The following is a 20,449-nucleotide window of genomic DNA, read 5'->3' as shown; positions in this document are numbered from 1 at the left end:
AAAAAAAAAAAAGAAAAAATAAATAAATAAATAAATAAAAAAGGGGACTGAGCAGAACCAATTGGTAGTAGGGCTATTCATTTGTGTCTATCACCTTGATCTGATCTAGTTCTTATTTTTGGACTTTATCCTATACTAGTTCATATTTTTGGACTCTCCTATACAGTTGTCCATTTCAGGCTTTCCTTTCAGTCTTCAGATCCCTATTTAGAATTCTAGGATTCCCTGACTAATCTGAACCAAGTCGCCCACCACCATCAATCCTTATTCTAAACCTGCTGTTTTCATCATCCTCTCAAAGACTGCCAGTTTTCCTAAACATGTACTTGTATATAAAAATGGCCTCAATAAATGTGTATATATAAACTGTACCAATAGCCATCTTCCCAAAACCGGTTTGCAGTCTGGCTTTATCAGAGTATCTGGGGGCACTACCTGAAATGTAATTCCTAGGCTCTACACCAGAACTCCTACACTGAACCTCTAGAAGGTAGAACCTTGGAATTGTTTTTAAAACATATTTCTCGTTCAGATGTGAAGGCAGTTTGGGGTATGTCACAGATGGCAATATTGTCTTCAATAATACTTGTCCTCTCCTAACATAATCTCCTAAAATAAAAATAATGAAAAAAATTTTTCATACCCTTTTCCTTTGAAAATGCTATGTCTAAGAAAAATGACAAATTATCTACTAAATGTTATTAGTAAAATACTGTAAAAGCCTTATCACGGTTTCGATTGTTTTATTTATTTTATTTTTTTAAAGATTTTATTTATGTATTTGACAGAGAGAGCAGGAACACAAGCAGGGGAGTGGGAGAGGGAGAAGCAGGCTTCCCGCCAAGCAGGGAGCCTGATGTGGGACTCGATCCCAGGACCCTGGGATCGTGACCTGACCTGAACGCAGACGCTTAACTGACTGAGCCACCCAGGCGCCCATCGATTGTTTTAATTCAAGTGAGCTCATGAGTATCACAGTACTATTTTCTAAGAAACAACAACAAATAGTGAAAGTAAGTCCTAGGGTGAAATACTGCAATAATTTACAAGTGTGGGGTAGTTCTTAAATGATTCTGAGACACCTATTTGTGAAAAGGCAACTTATAGTTTACCATATTTCTTTCATTGATTCTAAAATTCATTTCTCTGTTTTCACATTTTAACATCTCTGAAATCAGGATATACCATAAAACTGGTAGCATTTCACAACATAACTGGCAGCATTTTTTCCTATTACTGTGTGTCCTACAATCAACAGTATCTAAGTTTCAATAAAATACTGTAAACACTAATTCTTCATCTGGCATCAAAGACAGTTCCTCTAGGGGCGCCTCGGTGGCACAGCTGGTTAAGGGTCCAACTCTTAGTTTGCGCTCAAGTCGTGATCTCAAGCCCCGCATTGGGCTCTGTGTGGAGTCCACTTCAGATTCTTTCCCTTCCCCTCTGCCCCTCCCACTCATGCTCTCTTTCTCTCTCTCATAAATAAATCTTTAAAACAAACCAACCCCAGTTCCTCTAAAAACTCCAGTTAGGAAATAATTTGCTAGTCTGATTCAAATTACATGGTATATGAAAATGAGGAACATAGTTTTCTTAAAAAAAAAAAAAAAAAATCTGTAATTATCAATGGAAGGTACTACTACTCCTTCCTTTTCCACCATGCCAGTCAGCCTTACAATAGGACCTAACAGAAAACATACTCAAGAGTGTCATATATGTAGTCAGTATTTTCTGGGCCTCATTTGTAAACTAATGAGTAGATGAACTCCAAGGCTCCTTTTAGCTCTTAAAGTCTACAATTCTATAACCTTAATTATTTAATTATTAATATTGAGCTCACCACAATTCTCATTTCCTCTTCTCTTCCCAACCCTACTCTGTAGTTCAAATTAGCAGGTCATAAAAAGCAGTCAATAGGTTTATTTTGTTTGTCAAACTGTTACAGAATAATAAGGCTTTAAAAAAGCAAAGTAGATCCTTGAGGAATAAGATGTTAAAAATCAGTACTTTTGAGAGTTCGGCTGAGAGGATGACCTTAAACTACTTCTTGTCGTAAACCTTCTGCTTTTTGTTACTAAAATACTATGACTTTATCATAATCACACCACTATGAATATTTTTTTTAAAAATAAGACTATCAATTTGACTGACTCACAAGGCTATTTTGATGTTTTAATTTTTCTAACCTTTTCACATTGTTATTTAAAAAAAGAAGAAAAAAGGAAAGAGTAAAATTTGTTTAGTATGAACATTTAGCACCCCTAAGCTTTTCAGTGGTCATAATTCATCTTTACATCTCTACTGCTTAGCAAAGTGCCTCACACAAGATTTCTGAAGCGAACTGCTTTTGTGGACTGGTAATATTCAAGTACAGATATTATCTAGTGAATCCTGATTTAAAACTGGTCAAATTATAATATTCAGGTTTGACAGAATTAAGCAGAACCCACTAAAAAAACTACTCTGTTAGTATAATAAAGAAGTTCACAGTTTTACTCTAAAATCCGCTTTAAAAAAAGGCCTTATAAACCAAAATGACTGTTTCCTCAAAATTCTAGATGATAAAATAAGTATACAACAAGTACTTAAACTTTTGTTGTTTCTTAGCCTTGCTTTACTAAGCAAGGTGGGAAACAAGGTAGGGGAAGGAAAATCAGGTTGGGTAGATTTCTTAGCTGAAGGCAGATAAGAAAGGTGGATAATTTTTTTTATTTCTAACTCTGGATTAATCTTATAGAGAGTAATTTCATTGCTTTTTTAAAAGTAGGCATAGCTTTTACTGGAAATAGATGAAAGGATTCCAACCCAAGAAGCCAAACATAAAATGTATGGTCTTAGGATTTGCAGTTCTGTTCTAACAATCGAAATTCATAGATAATGGGCGCCTGGGTGGCTCAGTTGGTTAAGCGACTGCCTTCGGCTCAGGTCATGATCCTGGAGTCCCTGGATCGAGTCCCGCATCGGGCTCCCTGCTTGGCAGGGAGTCTGCTTCTCCCTCTCCCGCTCCCCCCTCTTGTGCTCTCTCTCTCTCTCACTCTCTCTCTCAAATAAATAATAAAAAAAAAAATCTTTAAAAAAAAAAAGAAATTCATAGATAAGACCTCAATGTACTTTTCACAAAACATCACTAACATCCTTATATGATACCCTACATTCTGCTAACCTATGTAAAGTAAGTTGCTGCCTGCCTGATGAACAGTTATTAAGTATATTAATTATTTATGTAGCTCAAAACTAAGAGAGTAAAATAAAAAGAGAACCAGAAACCAAGCAATGATAATTACTCCAAATAATTAATGCCTCATTCTGCCTCTGTTGAAAAACTGCTTGAGTTACTTAAATAATGTAGACTCTTTCCTCAACACTAGAAATATATTTGGTGTTTTTAAAAACCAGTAACAAACAAAAGAGGCACACAATTTCTGCAACTTTTAAATTTCGGAGATGTCAAACAACTTTTTCCACTGGTTTACAGTTTTATGAATAGACAAATCTATCCTAAAACTAAAATATACTTTAAAATAAGTATCACTATTTCCTAGTTGTGTCGTGGGTTCTTATCTTTTATTAGTATGGAATGCTGACTGTATCTTAATTTTACTTGACATCAAATTTTACTTGAAGTTGTTAAAAAAAAAGAACTAGTAATGATGGGTTTATGTAGTACCATGAATACAATAAAACCCTGTGATGAAGGGGGCAGCGCCTGGCTGGTACAGCATGGGACTCTTCATCTTGGGGTTTTGAGTTCAAACCCTACGTTGGGTGTAGAGATTACTTAAAAATAAAACCTTAAAAACACACACACACACAAACAACCTGTGATAAAGCATCTTAGGACAAATGCAAATTTTGGCACATGACTGGCAATTGGTTTATGTCTTCTGCCCAGGCCTACATTCTTTTTTTTGTTTGTTTGGCCAGGCCTGCATTCTTAAATGGGGGCACTAAAATTCTTATTTTCTGTGGAGGCAAGGAGTTAACAAAAGGCAGCCAATCTGGAGAAACAGGAAGTTAGAAGGTGGATACCCACCTTGTGTTCCCAATATTCTCCCAGCTCAATATCCCTGGATTGGGTTGATGACACAAAGCACCATTAATTTCAAGATTCCTGGAATGGCTGCTGTTTTCCTAGTAGTTCCAACCAACTCCAATATATTTAAGTGGTAAGAAAATATCACAATCAGGCAGTGTTCTACAGGAGCATTTTGAGTGATCCAGCAGGAACTCTTACTAGCAGCACTCACCAAACTGCCCAGATCACTTCACCTTCATGATAATGCAACTCTAAATTTTATATCATGGAATTTCTGGACACCACTTATTATTTTATGGTATGATTTTATCGTACCACTCTTCCCAGTTAAGATTTGATACTCATATTTATTACTGGGTACCTCCACATGCCCTTGCTCCTGTGCTATGGTCTTTTCCCAATATCCACTTGTCTTCTCAATAGAGAAGAAACTTTTGGGGTTAGTTGTCAATATTTAGAAAATCTATTATTTTTCAAAGAGAGAGTGATCATTATTCAAGACAACCAATACTTTGTGGAACACATTTATAAATTTGGACAAGAACAACAAAAGTATAATATTTACAACTTATAATACAAAAACATCCATATATTCCTATACCATATAATGCCGTATTTTTTTTTCAGTCACTTATAAAATGAATTCACTGAACTGTATTACAATCTCCCCAATATTAGGTATTTATTCTAGTACTAATTTTTAAGCATAAGCCCAACTTACCCGGACAAGTGCATCATCTATGATATGGTCACGTCTGACTTTGAGTCTCAAATACGGATTCAACTGCTGTCCTTGAACTAAGCTGTAGAGAACAGTGATTCTTCGTTCACTGTACATGCGAATTCTATTGTCATAATATAATCCCAAATTCTTTGTGACAGCATTCAATATAAAGGGACATGTCATGAAAGAGAATTTGTTCTCTGTTTCTACTTTGAAAAAAGTATAATCTTTATCCATTTCTAGAACATCATTCAGTGGTTCATTAATAAACTCTTCAAAAGGGATAAGTGGTTTTCGGCAATCCAGAGTTTTAACACCAAGTTCAGTTTCCAGTGGGTCCACTCGAGGACCTTTCTTATTTCTTCTTTCCTCTCCCAAAAGCTCCTGAAGTGTCAATTCACTGGACTCAGGGATGGGCTCTTCATCATCTTCTTCATTATGATTTGTGTCCACTTCCCCACCCACTACATTTGCATAGTAAACCATTTTCAAGCACTTTGAAGCAGCAACAATAGCATCATCGTCATTCACTAGATTCCGACTGTTAAATTCATTGCTTATGACTTTGTAAGTAATAAGTTGCTGAAATGTTTCCATCATTCTACGAATCTGGTCTGCACTGTATTTAGACCACAGTCTAACCAATTTTCCTTGGGCTGCAAGGGGTAGCTTACTCATTGCTTTGCAAAATAACGGCAAAGCCATTTCCAGATACTCAGGACTGTGGAGATTTCTATTCTCCATTACAATAATGAATAAATTCAGATAATTAGGATCTCGAGAGTATACATTGTGATACGTCAAGTCACATTCCACATTAGGTGACAAATATACAAGTGCATTGAGAAAAGCAGTTTCTATTTTTTCATTAGAGAGTAATCTGGTATAGACCCTTCTAATGGCCTCAATATCCACAGACACATCATCAGGGCCTAATTTTTGTAAGTTGTTATCTCCTTGTGAACTATCACTTATCCTTGAAGAAGATGCTTCTGAATCTTCTTCCATAGCAGCAGCAGAACATGCAGCTTTTTCCTTTTCATCTTCATCTTTGTCTTCATCCTTTCCTTGAAGAGATTTCAGTTCTTCCTTGGTGTGTTGTTTGACTTTCCGAAAGCTCTGTACCAATGCCTCAGCACTAGAAAAAACTCTTCCAATAACACGGATTAAAGGGGAATAATCCTCTCTCTCTCTACATAATTCAAGAATTTCATATACCGTCTCTTCTGTTAGGTAAGTCACATCTAGAAAATTAGAGAAAAAAAAGAACATTTGTAAGTATGTTTAGTTTGTCTTAACAAGTTCTAGTGTAAAGTAAAACAGCCATTTTGTACTCAATACCATTTATAACTTACAACTCTTTTAAAACATATCTAATACTTAGAGTCAACAAAATATATTTACTTATTTTTGTCAATGAACTACTATTAATTGCAACAACCTCACCCATTCTTTTACATTCTTTCAATAATATGTAGCTTTTAATGAGCTCAAACTCTTTTCACAATCACAGTGGAAATTAACACGTAGCTTTAATTTATAAATATAAACCAAGACAATCATGTGCTGATTTGATTCATCACAATACACCTCTTACAACCTCACTTTAGAGCAGAAACACTACTGTTCTTCTGAGATGTTTCTTATTTCACTACTCTTCTCAAAAGACTGAGGAAGGCAAGAAAGGGTTCCTTCAGCATCCTCTGGGAAAAAGCCCTTGTCTTACTTTTATGTATCTTAAAATCAAACTGGTTCCTTTTGAGTCTTCCTGTTTAGTTTTTTCCAGGGTGGTCATTCTGTGGGTGATTGAGAAAAATTTACTATACCATTTCTCATGAGATCTGAAGTTGACAAACACTGCCATCTGTAGCCAGGAATCAGGTTGGAATAAATAGGAAATAGTTATAGAGTAATAAAAAATATAGTAGTAGGCAACTTATAGCAGACAAGTGAAACATTACTATGTAGCTACCAAAATCTTTTTCCTCTCCTTTCTGGGCAGATTTGGACCACATCTCCTAGCTTTCTCACGTTTTTAAGGTTAAGTGCTACTTTCAGGCCAAGGCTTTTCATTCTGGTTAATGGGATGATGCTCCCAGGATGCTCTGGAAGCCATGTGTTGAAGATAACAATGTCACTACAGCACCATTTCTTTTCTTTTTTTAAGATTTTATTTATTTGACAGAGAGAGACACAGCGAGAGAGGAAACACAAGCAGGGGGAGTGGGAGACAGAGAAGCAGGCTTCCCGCCTAGCAGGGAGCCTGATGTGGGGCTAGATCCCAGGATCCTGGGATCATGACCTGAGCTGAAGGCAGACGCTTAACGACTGAGCCACCCAGGCACCCTACAGCACGATTTCTGAATGATTATGTGAAGCAGAACTTAGAAGCCAACCCAGAATATCATGGCTTTTAGATGAGCCAGAAATAAATTCCTACTTTGTTTAATAAGCTAGTGCTTTCTGGTATGTACTTAATATTGCAGTGTAGTTCATCCTTACTAATATAGAAAGAAGCTTCTCACCTTTCCCCACCTTGCCTTCAAAGTCTTTAAAATACCAGTAGACTGTCTAAATTATGCTTAATCCTTCTTAGTACTTTTCTGGTAATAAAAATTTTATAAGATAAGCTGATTGTTTTTGCAACTTATCACTATTATTTTTGCAGTCTGTATTATTTAAATCCAAGGGAGTTTTATTATGTTTTTCTATTACATCCATTCTCCCCCACAAAGAAATAACCCTGTAAGAGGCAAAAATGACAGGAGGCAATGAAAGGCCAAACCAAATATCAATTTATTACACATTTTCAGAGTTATAGTAATGTTAACAAGTTGAAATTCTAATGAAATCACAGAAGAAACAAAAAAGGAAAGAACATTTCAATGATTTTTGAGACAAAAATCTCTGGAGCCAGTTACTACTGCAGGGGTGAGAGAGTATAGCAGTTTGCTGGCATGCATTTTACTTCCCTCTCACATCTGTCTCTAAATAGTAGCTTAGACCTCCATTATCACCTTTTTAAATACTTTTATATTTGCTCTTTTTATATTTGCTCTTTTTATATTTGCCATTATTCCCTTTCAGACAAAAACCAAATAAACATATGGCTCTAATTCTCTTCACCAACAAAATTTAAATCTATATGTATATCCCCTTGAGAGGAATGAAGAGTAAGTTTGGAGGTTATGGAATGTGTAAGCATTCCACTCCTAAAAGGCAATGCCACTGGATGAAACACATTAGAACAATAAAGAGAAACTCCATGTGTGTTCCCTCTCTTATGCTTTGCTTACTCAAACACACACAAAAAGAATTTTAACATGCTGTTTTCTAAAACTCCAAGTTGTCACCTTCTACTCAAATGTTAATTTATTCCATGCAGTTTAATCTGAGCTTTCATAACATTTAACTTTTTCATAGAAAGCACTGAATACAGTGATTAAAGAGGAAAACCATGTAAAACATTCCAACTCAAGGAGTAGTAAATCTCACTGCTTGGAGAATCATACAATTGACAACTCATAGATTTAACACCTCAAATAATAAACTCCCCGGTACTTAACATGAACTTCAATTTAAAAAAAGAAGGGAAAAAAACCAACATTTTAAAATTAAAATTAGCTTAGCTCTCATGTACTCAACTCTCATGATCTATTCTCAAAAGAAAAACAAAAACAAAAACAACCCACCCTTCATTTTCTCACTTACAATCTGAGATAAGCTAAATAATCACAAAATTTCACCTTACCAAAGCTGAGAAATATACCTCAACACTATTTTTCTCTTATGACTTGCATGAATATCAGGTAACTGGGGATAAAATAAACTGTTTTAATATTCAAACAAGAACATAAATGATTGTATTTCAAATAAAAATACAAAAATAAAAATATTCTGACCCTATAGTCAAACAACCTCATTAATAAAAGTAGTGAAAATATCCTTTAAACATTAGATAATAGAATTTCACTTTACAAATCAACGATATTACCTGTTCTAATAGCTAAAGGCAGAATGAATGCTCTGGGCAAAGATAATTCAAAAACTTGAAAGTTCCATGTTACTTATACGTACATGTGTGTTTTTTTTGATCCTTAAGGACTATCATACATGTCTGCTATTGCTGCAAGTATTCAAATGTTGGTAAACAGGTAAGGCTAACCAATTACTAAAAGGATATGAAACCGTTAATGACTGACTATAAAGGATATAATTTTCAACTGATAAAAAAATGTCTACAAACAATGCTGGATAGTACCCCAAGAGTTTTGTGTCCTGAGTTAATACTAGTTTAGTTCACATGAATATGCCAACTTAAATTTTCTACTTAGATTACTTCTAACTCCAAACTAGTATTAATTATTAATCATTCAGTATCTAAAAGGTGATCTTATGAAACTCTGGTCTTCCTCGAACTCTCTAATATATCTGGACAGACACTGTAGGCTGGCTAACTCCAAATTTATTCACCCCCTCTTCTCTGACATGCCATCATACAGAAACTGTAAAAACTAAACACTCGTATTCTAATCCTCATTTGCACCTGAGGGATGACATGTGGCACAGGTCTGCCGATTATGTAACTGAAAGTCCACTGATGAACTTCTGAGGGTTTATTTTCCTGATAAATGGGGTCAAACACGATTAACTCATATTTTGAGTACAACAAAAGAATCTCCTAGATTTTATTAGTATATAAAATAAGCTAATACAATCTTCAAATTATCTAAGCAAAAGCTATACATGTCTCTACAAATGATAAAATATTGTCCTTCAAATTAAAAAATAAAAAACAATGTTTACTAATATCTCAAGACCATTTTCCATAGACAATGCTATATAGGCCAATAAAAACACCATCAAATTGTGGAAGAAATAAAAATGGAGCACCCCAAATAGTCTTTGCATTTTGAATAAATTATTCAGATACATTATTTTACAGGAAAGAGAACAAATGATATATTTTGTCTATTAATTTTATGGAGATTATATTGGTCAAATATAATACACTATAATACTGACAAAGTCTTAATCTATTAAGGAAGTGGCAGGCCTGTCAACAAATACTTAAATTAAGCAGAGGATAATTTTAGAGACACATAGGTAATTCAATCTTCACTGTGACAAATGGACTCATATACATGCACTGTACAACATATAAAATTTCTTAACGTGATTTCTACCTCTTTTAATGTTTGTTTCACAGTAAAAGACAAGATAACATGCAAATGATCATTAAATGAACAGCTGTATAAGTTCAACCACAAAAATACCAAATTTTACCACACCATGAATCTGATCTTTGGCCCCTGCTACCAGACTGTCAACACCTATAGTTTCTTTTATGGGCTTTAACTCTTTAAGAGTTAATCTTTAGATCTGTTCTATTACGATATGTAGGTATCCCTTGCTTTTCGAAAGTTCCCACTAGGCTACTTCACTTATAGTAAGAAAGTTAAAAAGCAAAAAAGCATTTAGTGTTTGTTTTACTGCAAGCCATTATAGAGGCAACACATACTCTGAAGAGCACAAGTGGCACTGACAATCTCCTTCCCCAGAAATTACACTCAGCATCTCAGCCTCAAGTCACCATAGTTTTGAACTGTGTCTGTAGGCGTCTGTGTTTATCTCAATTCATTTTGTACATCCATTAGCAAGATGTGTCCTAAGGTATCAGAAAAGCCTAAGAGAGGCTTTTTTTTTGGATAAGGGAACCTCAAAATGTTTTCCATATAAAGTAATGGTAATTGCTTCTTCACTGTGTATGCCATTTTGGCTCATGAAAGTTTCACAGAAATGCTCTACTTTCAGATAGTGGGGGAAACTGTATAGACATTTTCTGCTAAACATCAGTAATCTCTTCCTGAAAAGTGTGAAACTGCTAACTGGGAGCTTATTTCCCATTATTTTAATTGGAAAAAATTATAACATCTTCTTACAAGACAACAAAAAACCCCTTATTTCCTAAAATGTAACCAAAATAGAGTAAATAATTATGATAAGTAACTATCTTGTTAAGGCACAAAACACTCTGCTTCCTAAATCATCAAGTCATAAACTTAATAACAAAAAGTTGTTCTTCATGAGTAACATGACCTATCTTAAGGGACAGCAACACTCTAGACCCAGACACCCTTTGTTGACGTGCTGTTCAGAATGCCTTCAAGTGATTCTGACTACTAATTCCATATAAAATGCACCAATACTTTCCCTAGATAGTGTTTTGTTTAAAATATTGAACTGAGTTTTTCAGACATAAATTAAAGAACATTAAAATTAGAGACACAAACATTCACAATGTTTATCAATAAAAAGAGATGTTCTACTGAGAAAATGTTAAATGAAGACACATTCCTCTATGGTATATCTGTATATTCTGTAATGTATGTATATTCCTGAAAAGACACTTAATCTACAAAATTCTACACTTAACAAAATTTTTACGCAAAAAACAGTTTGCAGCAGACTATTCAACACATATACACTTTTGTAATGAGAACCAACAAATATAATTAACAATAAAAATAAAAGCACTAGTGTAGTTAAAGCATTTGTAATTCCTAGTAGAAAAAATAATACAGTAAATAGAAAATTACAGAAAAAAGGGAGTAGGAGAACAGGGTAGCATATTGGAAGAAAGTATAAGGAACTGCTAAATTACACAGACTTGACCAAAAATAGGAAACAAAGACTGGGAATAACCACTCAAGAAGCACCTATGATGAAGCACATAGACAAAAAGATGTGCCCATCCACCCTCTACTATAATCCCCTATAGCTGGCTGCATTCAACTGACCAGCACATTCTACATTTAGTAACTATTACTCTGTGGTGCACACTTGCTGGAGAAATGTGTATAATGGAGTCAATGCAACTTCCCCATTACAGATACTGACAACATTCACCTACTTATCCACAGTGTGTGAGCTAAATCATGTAACAGAACCACACATTTTGAAGCTGTGTAAAGTTGTTATCAAGTTATGAAAACACCTTTACTGTGAGGTTAGAGTAAAAGATATAACACAATTCCATGTCACCAATTAAATTAAATCTGCATTTAAATCATGCTACTGAAAACTTCAGAGGTGTTCTCCAACTTATACATGTCTTAAACAAAAAGCTTCCTTTTAAAATACAATTCCTCTGGTAGGGCTGAGCCCTGTCAGTTATTCAGAAATTCAATTACCTTGTTACTAACACTGATTATCTTCACTGAGAAAAAGAAAGCTTGGATTTGAAGATTAAAAAAAAAAAAAAATATATATATATATATATATATATACACAAAATATATTTATATTATGTATATATATAAAATATATATATATATTTTAAACAATTTGGAATACAGGATCATTTAGAAAACAAGAGCTTAGGTGAAGACTGCCATTGGTAGGTGATGATGATTCTTGGCAGCATGAGTGTGCCAAATGCCTAGAAGAAACTGAGCAGAATATGGGAAGAATATTAGAAAGAAAAACTGAATTATTTCTCAAGTAATGGCTACAAAATTTTGCTTTGCCCTCAGAAATGGAAAAGACTGCCAACACTTCTTTCTGCTTCTTTCACCTCATAGTTCTAGGATTCCACAACTCATTCCACATATTCAATCCAGCTATTTGATAATTTAATTAGATTTTGTGGTCTAATTTAGGAGATTACCACTTAATACATTCTTCCTAGTGGAAAATGTTCAAAACTTCCAAGCAATCCATTAACAAAGGAACTTTTGGAATATAATCTGCTTCTAACTAGGGACCATCAGTACACTAAAATGTTGTTAAATCATAACTTCAATTATTAGTGCTGTCCTTTACCACAATAAACAAATAAATAGAGTGGTAAATAAATACCACTATACTACCATGTCCTAATGTCACACAATTAGACAAAACAAACAAAAACCTCACGCATTTTATTTAAATCTCCAATCTGGTTTTCAGTCAAAAATTCTCAATTAAAAATAGAACATCTTACCTCTAAAATCATCTCTTGCTCCTTGTCCTTCCTTCTTGTTCATTTTTATGTCAGAGCAGGAGTTGTTAGGGGCACCTTTCGAGTTTTCAAGGTAAGCTGAGCTTGCTCCTTTCTTGGAGGGATGAGGATCACAGAGTTTTGCATTAATCTTATAGAGCTCGAGGGCTTTAATAGCTGCTGCATTGTTATCCATACGAAGAAAAGTTGGACAGGAAGCACAAAACTCATTCGTGCAGGCCTCATTTCCACAGCCCTCAGTTAACTGGTGGTAGTAGCGTTCTATTAGATGCTTTGCAGCTGCTCGCTTCCTGTAGCAAACATTCAAACAACAAGCACAGTGATTAAGATTAGTATAGCTCTCATGTAAAAAGCTCAACAGATCTTAAGGCAAGGCAAGTTAGTGAAGCACTAAAGTAACAAATTTGCGTATTAAGATGAGTATAGAAAATGAAGATCCACTGTTTATATAAACTTTTAACTAGTGAAATGTTTGATAAAATACTGCCTAAGATACTATGATAAAGAACAGCAATGCTTATCAAAATCATTGCTGAAATAAAATATGCTTTTCTTTGGTTTAAAAAAAAGGGAGAAAAAAACTTGTTTGATGGAATACGTGCTTAAATTATTTAGTACAACAGATGAAAATCACAAGGTTTATGGCCAAGAGTTTTTGTATTTTATCATTTAAAAAAACTAACATTAAGAAAATGAGAGTCAAGTTAAAGTATCAATCCAACTTCCCTTTATATAATTACTATTTTGTTTTAATAGTTTGTAAATACTTGATTTATAGTTAACACAACTTCTATCTGGAAAGAAAGTTTTTTCTCCAATTACCTACGATACGGGAGATTTAAAAATAAACTTATAAATGTAATCTCCAAAGTGTGTTATACTGCAAGAAAATGATTCTGAGCATACAATCTTGAACCCAAAACATGTCAGTGAACTTGCTCATTAATCCCATGTCATAGAAACAAGGAATATTTTAAGTTCCCTTAGGGCAAAATCTTATGTTTCACTATGTTGTGATCCTAAAATATGTAGATTCACGTTCGTAACTGGCTGTTCCAGCAGCGCTTCCAAAAATACTGAAGAAGAGATTATTTCATCAAGCAAGAAGCTGGGCTACAATATCTATCTCTATGGTTTATTCAACTCTAAAATCTATGCTTCTACTGTCTGATGATTTGAGATTACCATAATTTAAAGAAAGTAGTCTACTGGATCCAAAGAAATATTCATTCATAGCTATTCCTTTTGGTCTCAAATTCATATGCAGAGGAATAAAAACTACAAAGAATCAAAACCATTAAAAAAATTTACTTGACTCTCAAAATGTTCCTACAATTATCTTACTAACATGTAAGACTAAATGGCAAGTGGCAACAGAGTTCACATCTTGTTAATTGTGAGCTATATCTTGTTAATCATGAGAAACTGAACAAGAAGGCAAATGAGTAAGTAGATAAGGGACATACTAGTTAAGTCCAATTTTGTCTCAAAAGTAGAACTTTGTCTCTAATCTATCAAGGTAAGTGACAAAGACAAGCACAATTAACCCCTGAACAATGTTGGCATTAGGGGTGCCACCCCCTTGTACAGTTGAAAATCTGCATATAACCTTAGATTCCCCTTAACTACAAATAGCCTACCATTGACCAGAAGCCTTCCCAATAACATAAAAAGGTGATTAACACTTTCATATGTTATATGTATGTTATATGTACTACTATATATATTCTTACATTAAAGTGAGCTAGAGAAAAGAAAATATAAAATCTTAAGAAAGACAAAATACATTTACAGTACTGTACTGGATTTATCAATACGTAGTTTATATACCTATTTTAAAAACCTGCATGTAAGTGGACCCACACAATTCAAACCTATGTTGTTCAAGGGTCAACTGTAATTCAGAAACATTCAATTCATTCTGATGCTTCTATTTTCCAAATGTTCCATGCAAATCCATGCATGCAAAGAGAGAGAAAAAAAAAAACCCTACAAAACACACTTAAAAATTGCATGGGCATCACTTAATAGTTATTTTATTACATGTAGCTATAAACAATCCAACTTTTGAAAATTAAAGATTATTATTCCAGATATATCACTATGCAAAATATTAAAGTGACAACATGTAAAGAAAGAGAAATACAGAATCTGGAAGATTTACACCATATGTTGCTATCCTTTACTAAAGAATGGGAGATTAATAAAACCATCCTATCCCAAAATACAGTGGCTTTCCAGAAAGAAAATGTAAATGGACTGTATTTCTACTCTGTAGAAAAATTATGAACATATATCAAAGTCTTAAAAATTAATAGAGAATTATACAAATCAGAGATCAAGTGAAAATAATAGGACAATTTTGCAAAAATACACTGTTTCTATGAAATCTGGAAAAAATGACATGCCAACAACGGGATTATTTAAATGAACTGATAACCATTCACAGAATGGACTAAATGAAAATTACCAACATCTGAATTTGGCAAGTCTTCCTCATTTATCACTAATTGATAAAAAATCAGTTACAAAGTTGTAAATGTAAGATGAGGCCACTTTTACTTCAAAGTGTTAACATTTTCTCTAACTGATGTGACTGAATAGGTTTTTAAAAAATTCCTCAATGTTTCTGCTTCTAATTTATTTTTTCCATAATAAACATGCTACTTCTATATTAAAAATCAATAAATATGGAGAAAATGTATTAACATTTTGATTTGAATAGCCTCAAGGCTTACCAAATTGTCCATATGACTTTTTAATGATTAATCATCAAAATTCAAAATACCAAACACTAGTTTGGTATATATACAAATACATGATTTGAATAACCTCAAAGCTTAAATTGTCCATATGACTTTTTAATGATAAATTATCAAAATTCAAAAACCAAACACTAGTTATTTTCTTAATAAGAATGTCAGGTTTTGTCCTAAGAAAAATCCCCCAAAACCCAGTCATATTACATAATGCTTCTGTATGTAATGCATAAAGGAGTGTGAACAGTAAAAATAAGACAAGACTGAGAAATTAGCAGACCTGCATTAAGTGACAGCTCCTTCTGCCTCTAATAACCTGTACAATCCTAAACAAGTAATTCTCTGAGCCTCAGTTTTCCCATCTTTCAGTTCTAAAGTTTAAGTTATTCTATGTAATAAACAGGCAAACATAGTACTAGTGTTTGAGTGTCTGGTAACATACTAGACATATTGCTAGGCACTCTGGCACAGGTTATCTCATTTGAATCCCATGAGGAGGATTATCTTCAGTTCACAGCTAAAAGAGACAGAACTGAAAGAGTAAAATCATGTACTCAAGATCACACGAAGAAAAATGCAAAATCAGGACAAGGATAGGAGTCAGGGGTCTTTTGGCTCTGGAGTCTAAGTCATTTCCACCATATTGTCTCACAGAAAGTGATTCATTTCAAAATAATTCTTAACAATAATAGTACTAAAAACTCCTAAAGGAAAAAAAAATTCCCATAATATGTAACTGAAAAAAAAGCAAAAACTCTGAAAAATCAAAATCTGAATCTCATATTTATGCATATCCGCAATCTCACAAGTACACCAAGCTTTTTGAGGAAGATACCACAACATTCTGTAAAGTTAATGTATCTGTAATTTCCTGAGAACCTATGTGCTATAGATGTTCCCACTTTAGAAGACTGTAAACCCTACTAACTAAGAGCTTGCACTCTGAAGCCAGACTCCCCAAGTTCACATGTTGGCTCTGCCACTTAACTATGTGGCCTTGAATGAGTTACTTAACATTTCTGTGTCTCAGATTCATCATTAAAGTGATGGTATACGTAATGATTATCATGGCTGTGAGAGAATTAAATGAGTTAATATATATAAAGTAGTTAGAACACTGCTTGGCACCTAGTAAACACCATGTGTTAGCTGCTATTACTGTTATGATTATTACTAAGATCCTCATAAGTCTATGAATTAGCTATATAAGCCATCATTCTGCTGATGTTCAGAGCAGTTACGTAACAAATCACACATCTAATAAGAGATTTGAGCCCAGGCTTGACTCAAAATTGGGGTTTTTCATACCACTAAGGGGAGATTTAATACCAGACAGAAGAAAGTAGGCCCCTCTATTCAGTCTGTTTCTCTGCCCAAGACCTAGAAATAGCAGCTACACAGATGAGACAGGACTGAAAGGAGGCCATGCCAGAACCTCCACGTTATCCGTGGAACCAACCATATTAAACATTTTCTTCTTTACTCACACCAATGATACCCTGAAGTATCTCTACAATTCTGTATCCCCATCTAATTTAGAGCATATAAAAGGCCTCTATGTTGGGAACGTGGACACGAATAATGACATTTTTATAAATAAGTTGTGCAATGTTAATCCCTATATAGTAGGAGTCACCAAATCTTAGCTTGTGGGCCAAACCTAGCCTGCCACCTGGTTTTTGTAGCCCCCAAGATAAAAATGGTTTTCACAATTTTTAATGGTTGACAAAGTCAGAAAAAAAATATTTTGTGACATGCAGAAATTATATGAAAACCAAATTTCAGTGACCAAAAGTCTCATTAAAACATAACCAAGGTCATTAATTTAATTATTGTCTATGGCTGTTTTTGCACTACAACAGCAGAGTTGAGTAGTTTTAAGACACTGTACGGCTTGCAAATCCTAAAATAAATACCACCTGGCCCTTAACAGAAAAAATTTCCCAACTCTTAATTTAGAGTCTGTGTTCTTTGCTCTCCATGACATTTCCATCTAAGCACATGGCCTGCTCACTCTTACTCCTCAGCAAATCAATGCAGCAAAATGTGTACTTTTCCCCAACTATGATTAAAGGAGAGAGAAAGAAAAAGGAGGATAAGGGAAAAAAAAAAAAAGAACAAAACGATACAGAAAAAAGGAAAGAAATGAAGAGACTCCTTCCCCAAGCAGATCCCTTTAGGGACACCTTTTCTGCCACTCATAATCTGCTACTCTGCCACTCCACAAGAAGTGGAGCTATGGCTTACTTTCTTTTTTAAAAAGTTATTTAAATTCCAGTTAGTTAACATAAAGTGTATATTAGCTTCAGGTGTACAATATAGTGACTCAACACTTCCACACAACACTCAGTGTTTATCACAACAAGTACATTCCTTAATCCCCATCACCTATTTAACCTATCCCCCCACCCATCTCCTCTCTGGTAACCATCAGTTTGTTCTCTATAGTTAAGAGTCTGTTTCTTGGTTTTTCACCTTTTCCCCCTCATGTTCGTTGGTTTTGTTTCTTAAATTCCACATGAGTGAAATTATATGGTATTTGTCTTTCTCTGACTTATTTCACTTAGCATAATACACTCTACCTCCATTCATGGTGTTGCAAACAGCAAGACCTTATTCTGTTTTTATGGCTGAGTAATATTCCATTGTGAATATATACCACATCTTCCTTATCCATTCATCAGTTGATGGACACTTGGGCTGTTTTCATAATCTGGCTATTGTAGATAATGCTGCTATAAACACTGAGGTGCATGTATCCCTCTGAATTAGTATTTTTGTATTCTTTGGGTAAATACCTAGCAATGCAACTGAAACTACAAAAGTCCTAGAGGAGAACACACACAGTAACCTCTTTGACATCGGCCATAACAACTTCTTTCTAGATATGTCTCCTGAGGAAAGGGAAACAAAAGCAAAAATGAACTATTGGGACTTCATCAAGATAAAAAAAAAAACTGCACAGCAAAGGAAACAATCAACAAAACTAAAAGGCAACCCACAGAATGGGAGAAGATATTTGCAAATGACATATCTGATAAAGGGCTAGTATCCAAAATATATAAAGAACTTACAAAACACCAAAAAAAACAATAATACAATTTGAAAATGGGTAGAAGACATGAATAGATATTTTTCCAAAGAAGACATCCAGATGCCCACAGACACATGAAAAGATGCTCAACATCACTCATCATCAGGGCAGTACAAATCAAAACTACAATAAGGTATCACTTCATATGTGTCAGAATGGCTAAAATCAACAACACAAAGAACAGCTGTTGGCGAGGATGTGGAGAAAGGCGAACCCTCTTGCACTGTTGGTGGGAATGCAAACTGGCACAGCCACTGTGGAAAACAATATGGAGGTTCCTCAAAAAGTTAAAAATATGGCTTACTTTCTATCATTTCCTCACATTTCACGACTTTTCTTGAATCAATGATGGAGGGCAACTGAGATCTTCTAGTGAGAAAGCTCTCAAAGTTGAAGTAGACAACTGAAAATATGCATTTACAACAGACAATACTTTCTATTTACTTATTTTATTTCTAAGGCTCAATTTGTGAGACAGTTCTACAAATAAATTTTATGTGGGAGGCCAAACTTACTCTAGAAAAGCTGACAGAAATCTTAAAAAAATAGTTTCACCTGAGGGGGAAGGGCACTGAGGTCAGCAATTTGAAATGCATGGGGAAAAAAAAAAAAGAAAAGATGGAATGATGGACAAAAGGATATATGATAAAACAAGGTAAATATTAGTAAAATCTAGATGATAGACATATTGAGTCAACTGCAAAAATCTTTCAACTTTGCTGCATGTTTGTTAGGTTTTCAAAATAAAACACTGGGAGAAAATACTGTCACCACACTAACTTTTTAGAGCGGTCAACTGGCAGAAGAAATGGTTTCAGCCATCAGTAGCTGAAAAAGGAAAACCAACATGTCATCAATGGCACTATTACTGTGTTTTCTGACTTTAAATCTAGTTTTTGAATCAATCCAGTATTCAACAAAACAAAAACAGAACAAAAACAGTCTACAATAATGATAAAAATAAAAGTTGTAAGCTGACCATAACTATGCATAGCAACTTAATTTACCTACCATGGAGACAAATACTAGGAAAGTATGTTTAATATTCCTATGCCAATGGCATGCCACTGGGGTTAGAACCACTGAAATGGCTGCCAACAATGTAGAAGATGAAAGTTGAAAAAAGATCTTAAACTTCATCTTCTTTGTTCCTGTATTAAGTAAGTAATGAATATAGGAACGAAGAAGATGAAGCCACAAAAATTGCTACTGTCTGAAAGTACAGATATGTTAGTGAACAATGAGCAAACAAGATTGAAATTAGAATTAAAAACAATGATAGAACATAAAAGAAATAGTAACTGTGACATGCAACATAAAAACTAATGGTAAAGTACAGAATAATTAAAGGAGATAAAAAGGCAAAGATAAAAAAAGTCAATGTAAGTAGAGTGACTTTAATTGAATATGAAGTTAAATAAAGATATGAGGAGTTAAGAAGCCAAAGATAAAAGGCTTATATAATGTCTAAAAAGCTAATAACCACTTACTTAGTGGTTTCTCAAAGTAAGTACATCTCTTTGTTCCTTCTGCGATGCTGCCTCTGTAAACACTCCACCCCCTCCCTCAAAGTTGCATTTAACACAAAAATTTTGGAAGTGAACAATGGTCTCCTAGATATATTACACCTCTTAGAAATGGATGACATTAAGACATCTGTGACACAGTTATGGTATGTTTAAAGTTGGGTCTGTTACAATGGAATTTCATGAAATATTAAATTATTTCAAGACTGAATCTATGATTGTGAAGTCATTACTACCATATCCAACCAATAAGCCATTAACTATAGAATAAGATATAATTTTCAGGGAAAAAATTATAATTATAAATC

At 34.2% G+C, this 20,449-nt stretch overlaps 1 protein-coding gene and 1 long non-coding RNA gene across 8 annotated transcripts in view; both read right to left on the bottom strand.

Annotated features, from left to right (window-relative positions):
- Window positions 1-20,449, bottom strand: part of UBE3A (ubiquitin protein ligase E3A) — a 100,706-nt gene that overhangs the window by 29,166 nt on the left and 51,091 nt on the right. For all 7 annotated transcript variants that reach the window (XM_081831483.1, XM_081831484.1, XM_081831485.1 and 4 more), the window contains 2 exons: window positions 12,745-13,052; window positions 4,758-6,004 (listed from right to left, as the gene is read on the bottom strand). In XM_081831483.1, the coding sequence (XP_081687609.1) occupies window positions 4,758-6,004; window positions 12,745-13,052 (1,555 nt within the window). The remainder of the gene's footprint in view (window positions 1-4,757; window positions 6,005-12,744; window positions 13,053-20,449) is intronic.
- Window positions 6,255-12,737, bottom strand: LOC145723569 (uncharacterized). Its single transcript, XR_014148739.1, has 2 exons — window positions 9,978-12,737; window positions 6,255-9,942 (listed from the first exon to the last, which is right to left on the bottom strand). It is a non-coding gene; the product is annotated as an uncharacterized LOC145723569 (long non-coding RNA).

Source organism: Leptonychotes weddellii, chromosome 9 (assembly GCF_054177405.1).
Source record: "Leptonychotes weddellii isolate Sample4059 chromosome 9, ASM5417740v2, whole genome shotgun sequence".
Taxonomy (NCBI): domain Eukaryota; kingdom Metazoa; phylum Chordata; class Mammalia; order Carnivora; family Phocidae; genus Leptonychotes; species Leptonychotes weddellii.
This window is presented reverse-complemented; position numbering and strand designations above follow the sequence as displayed.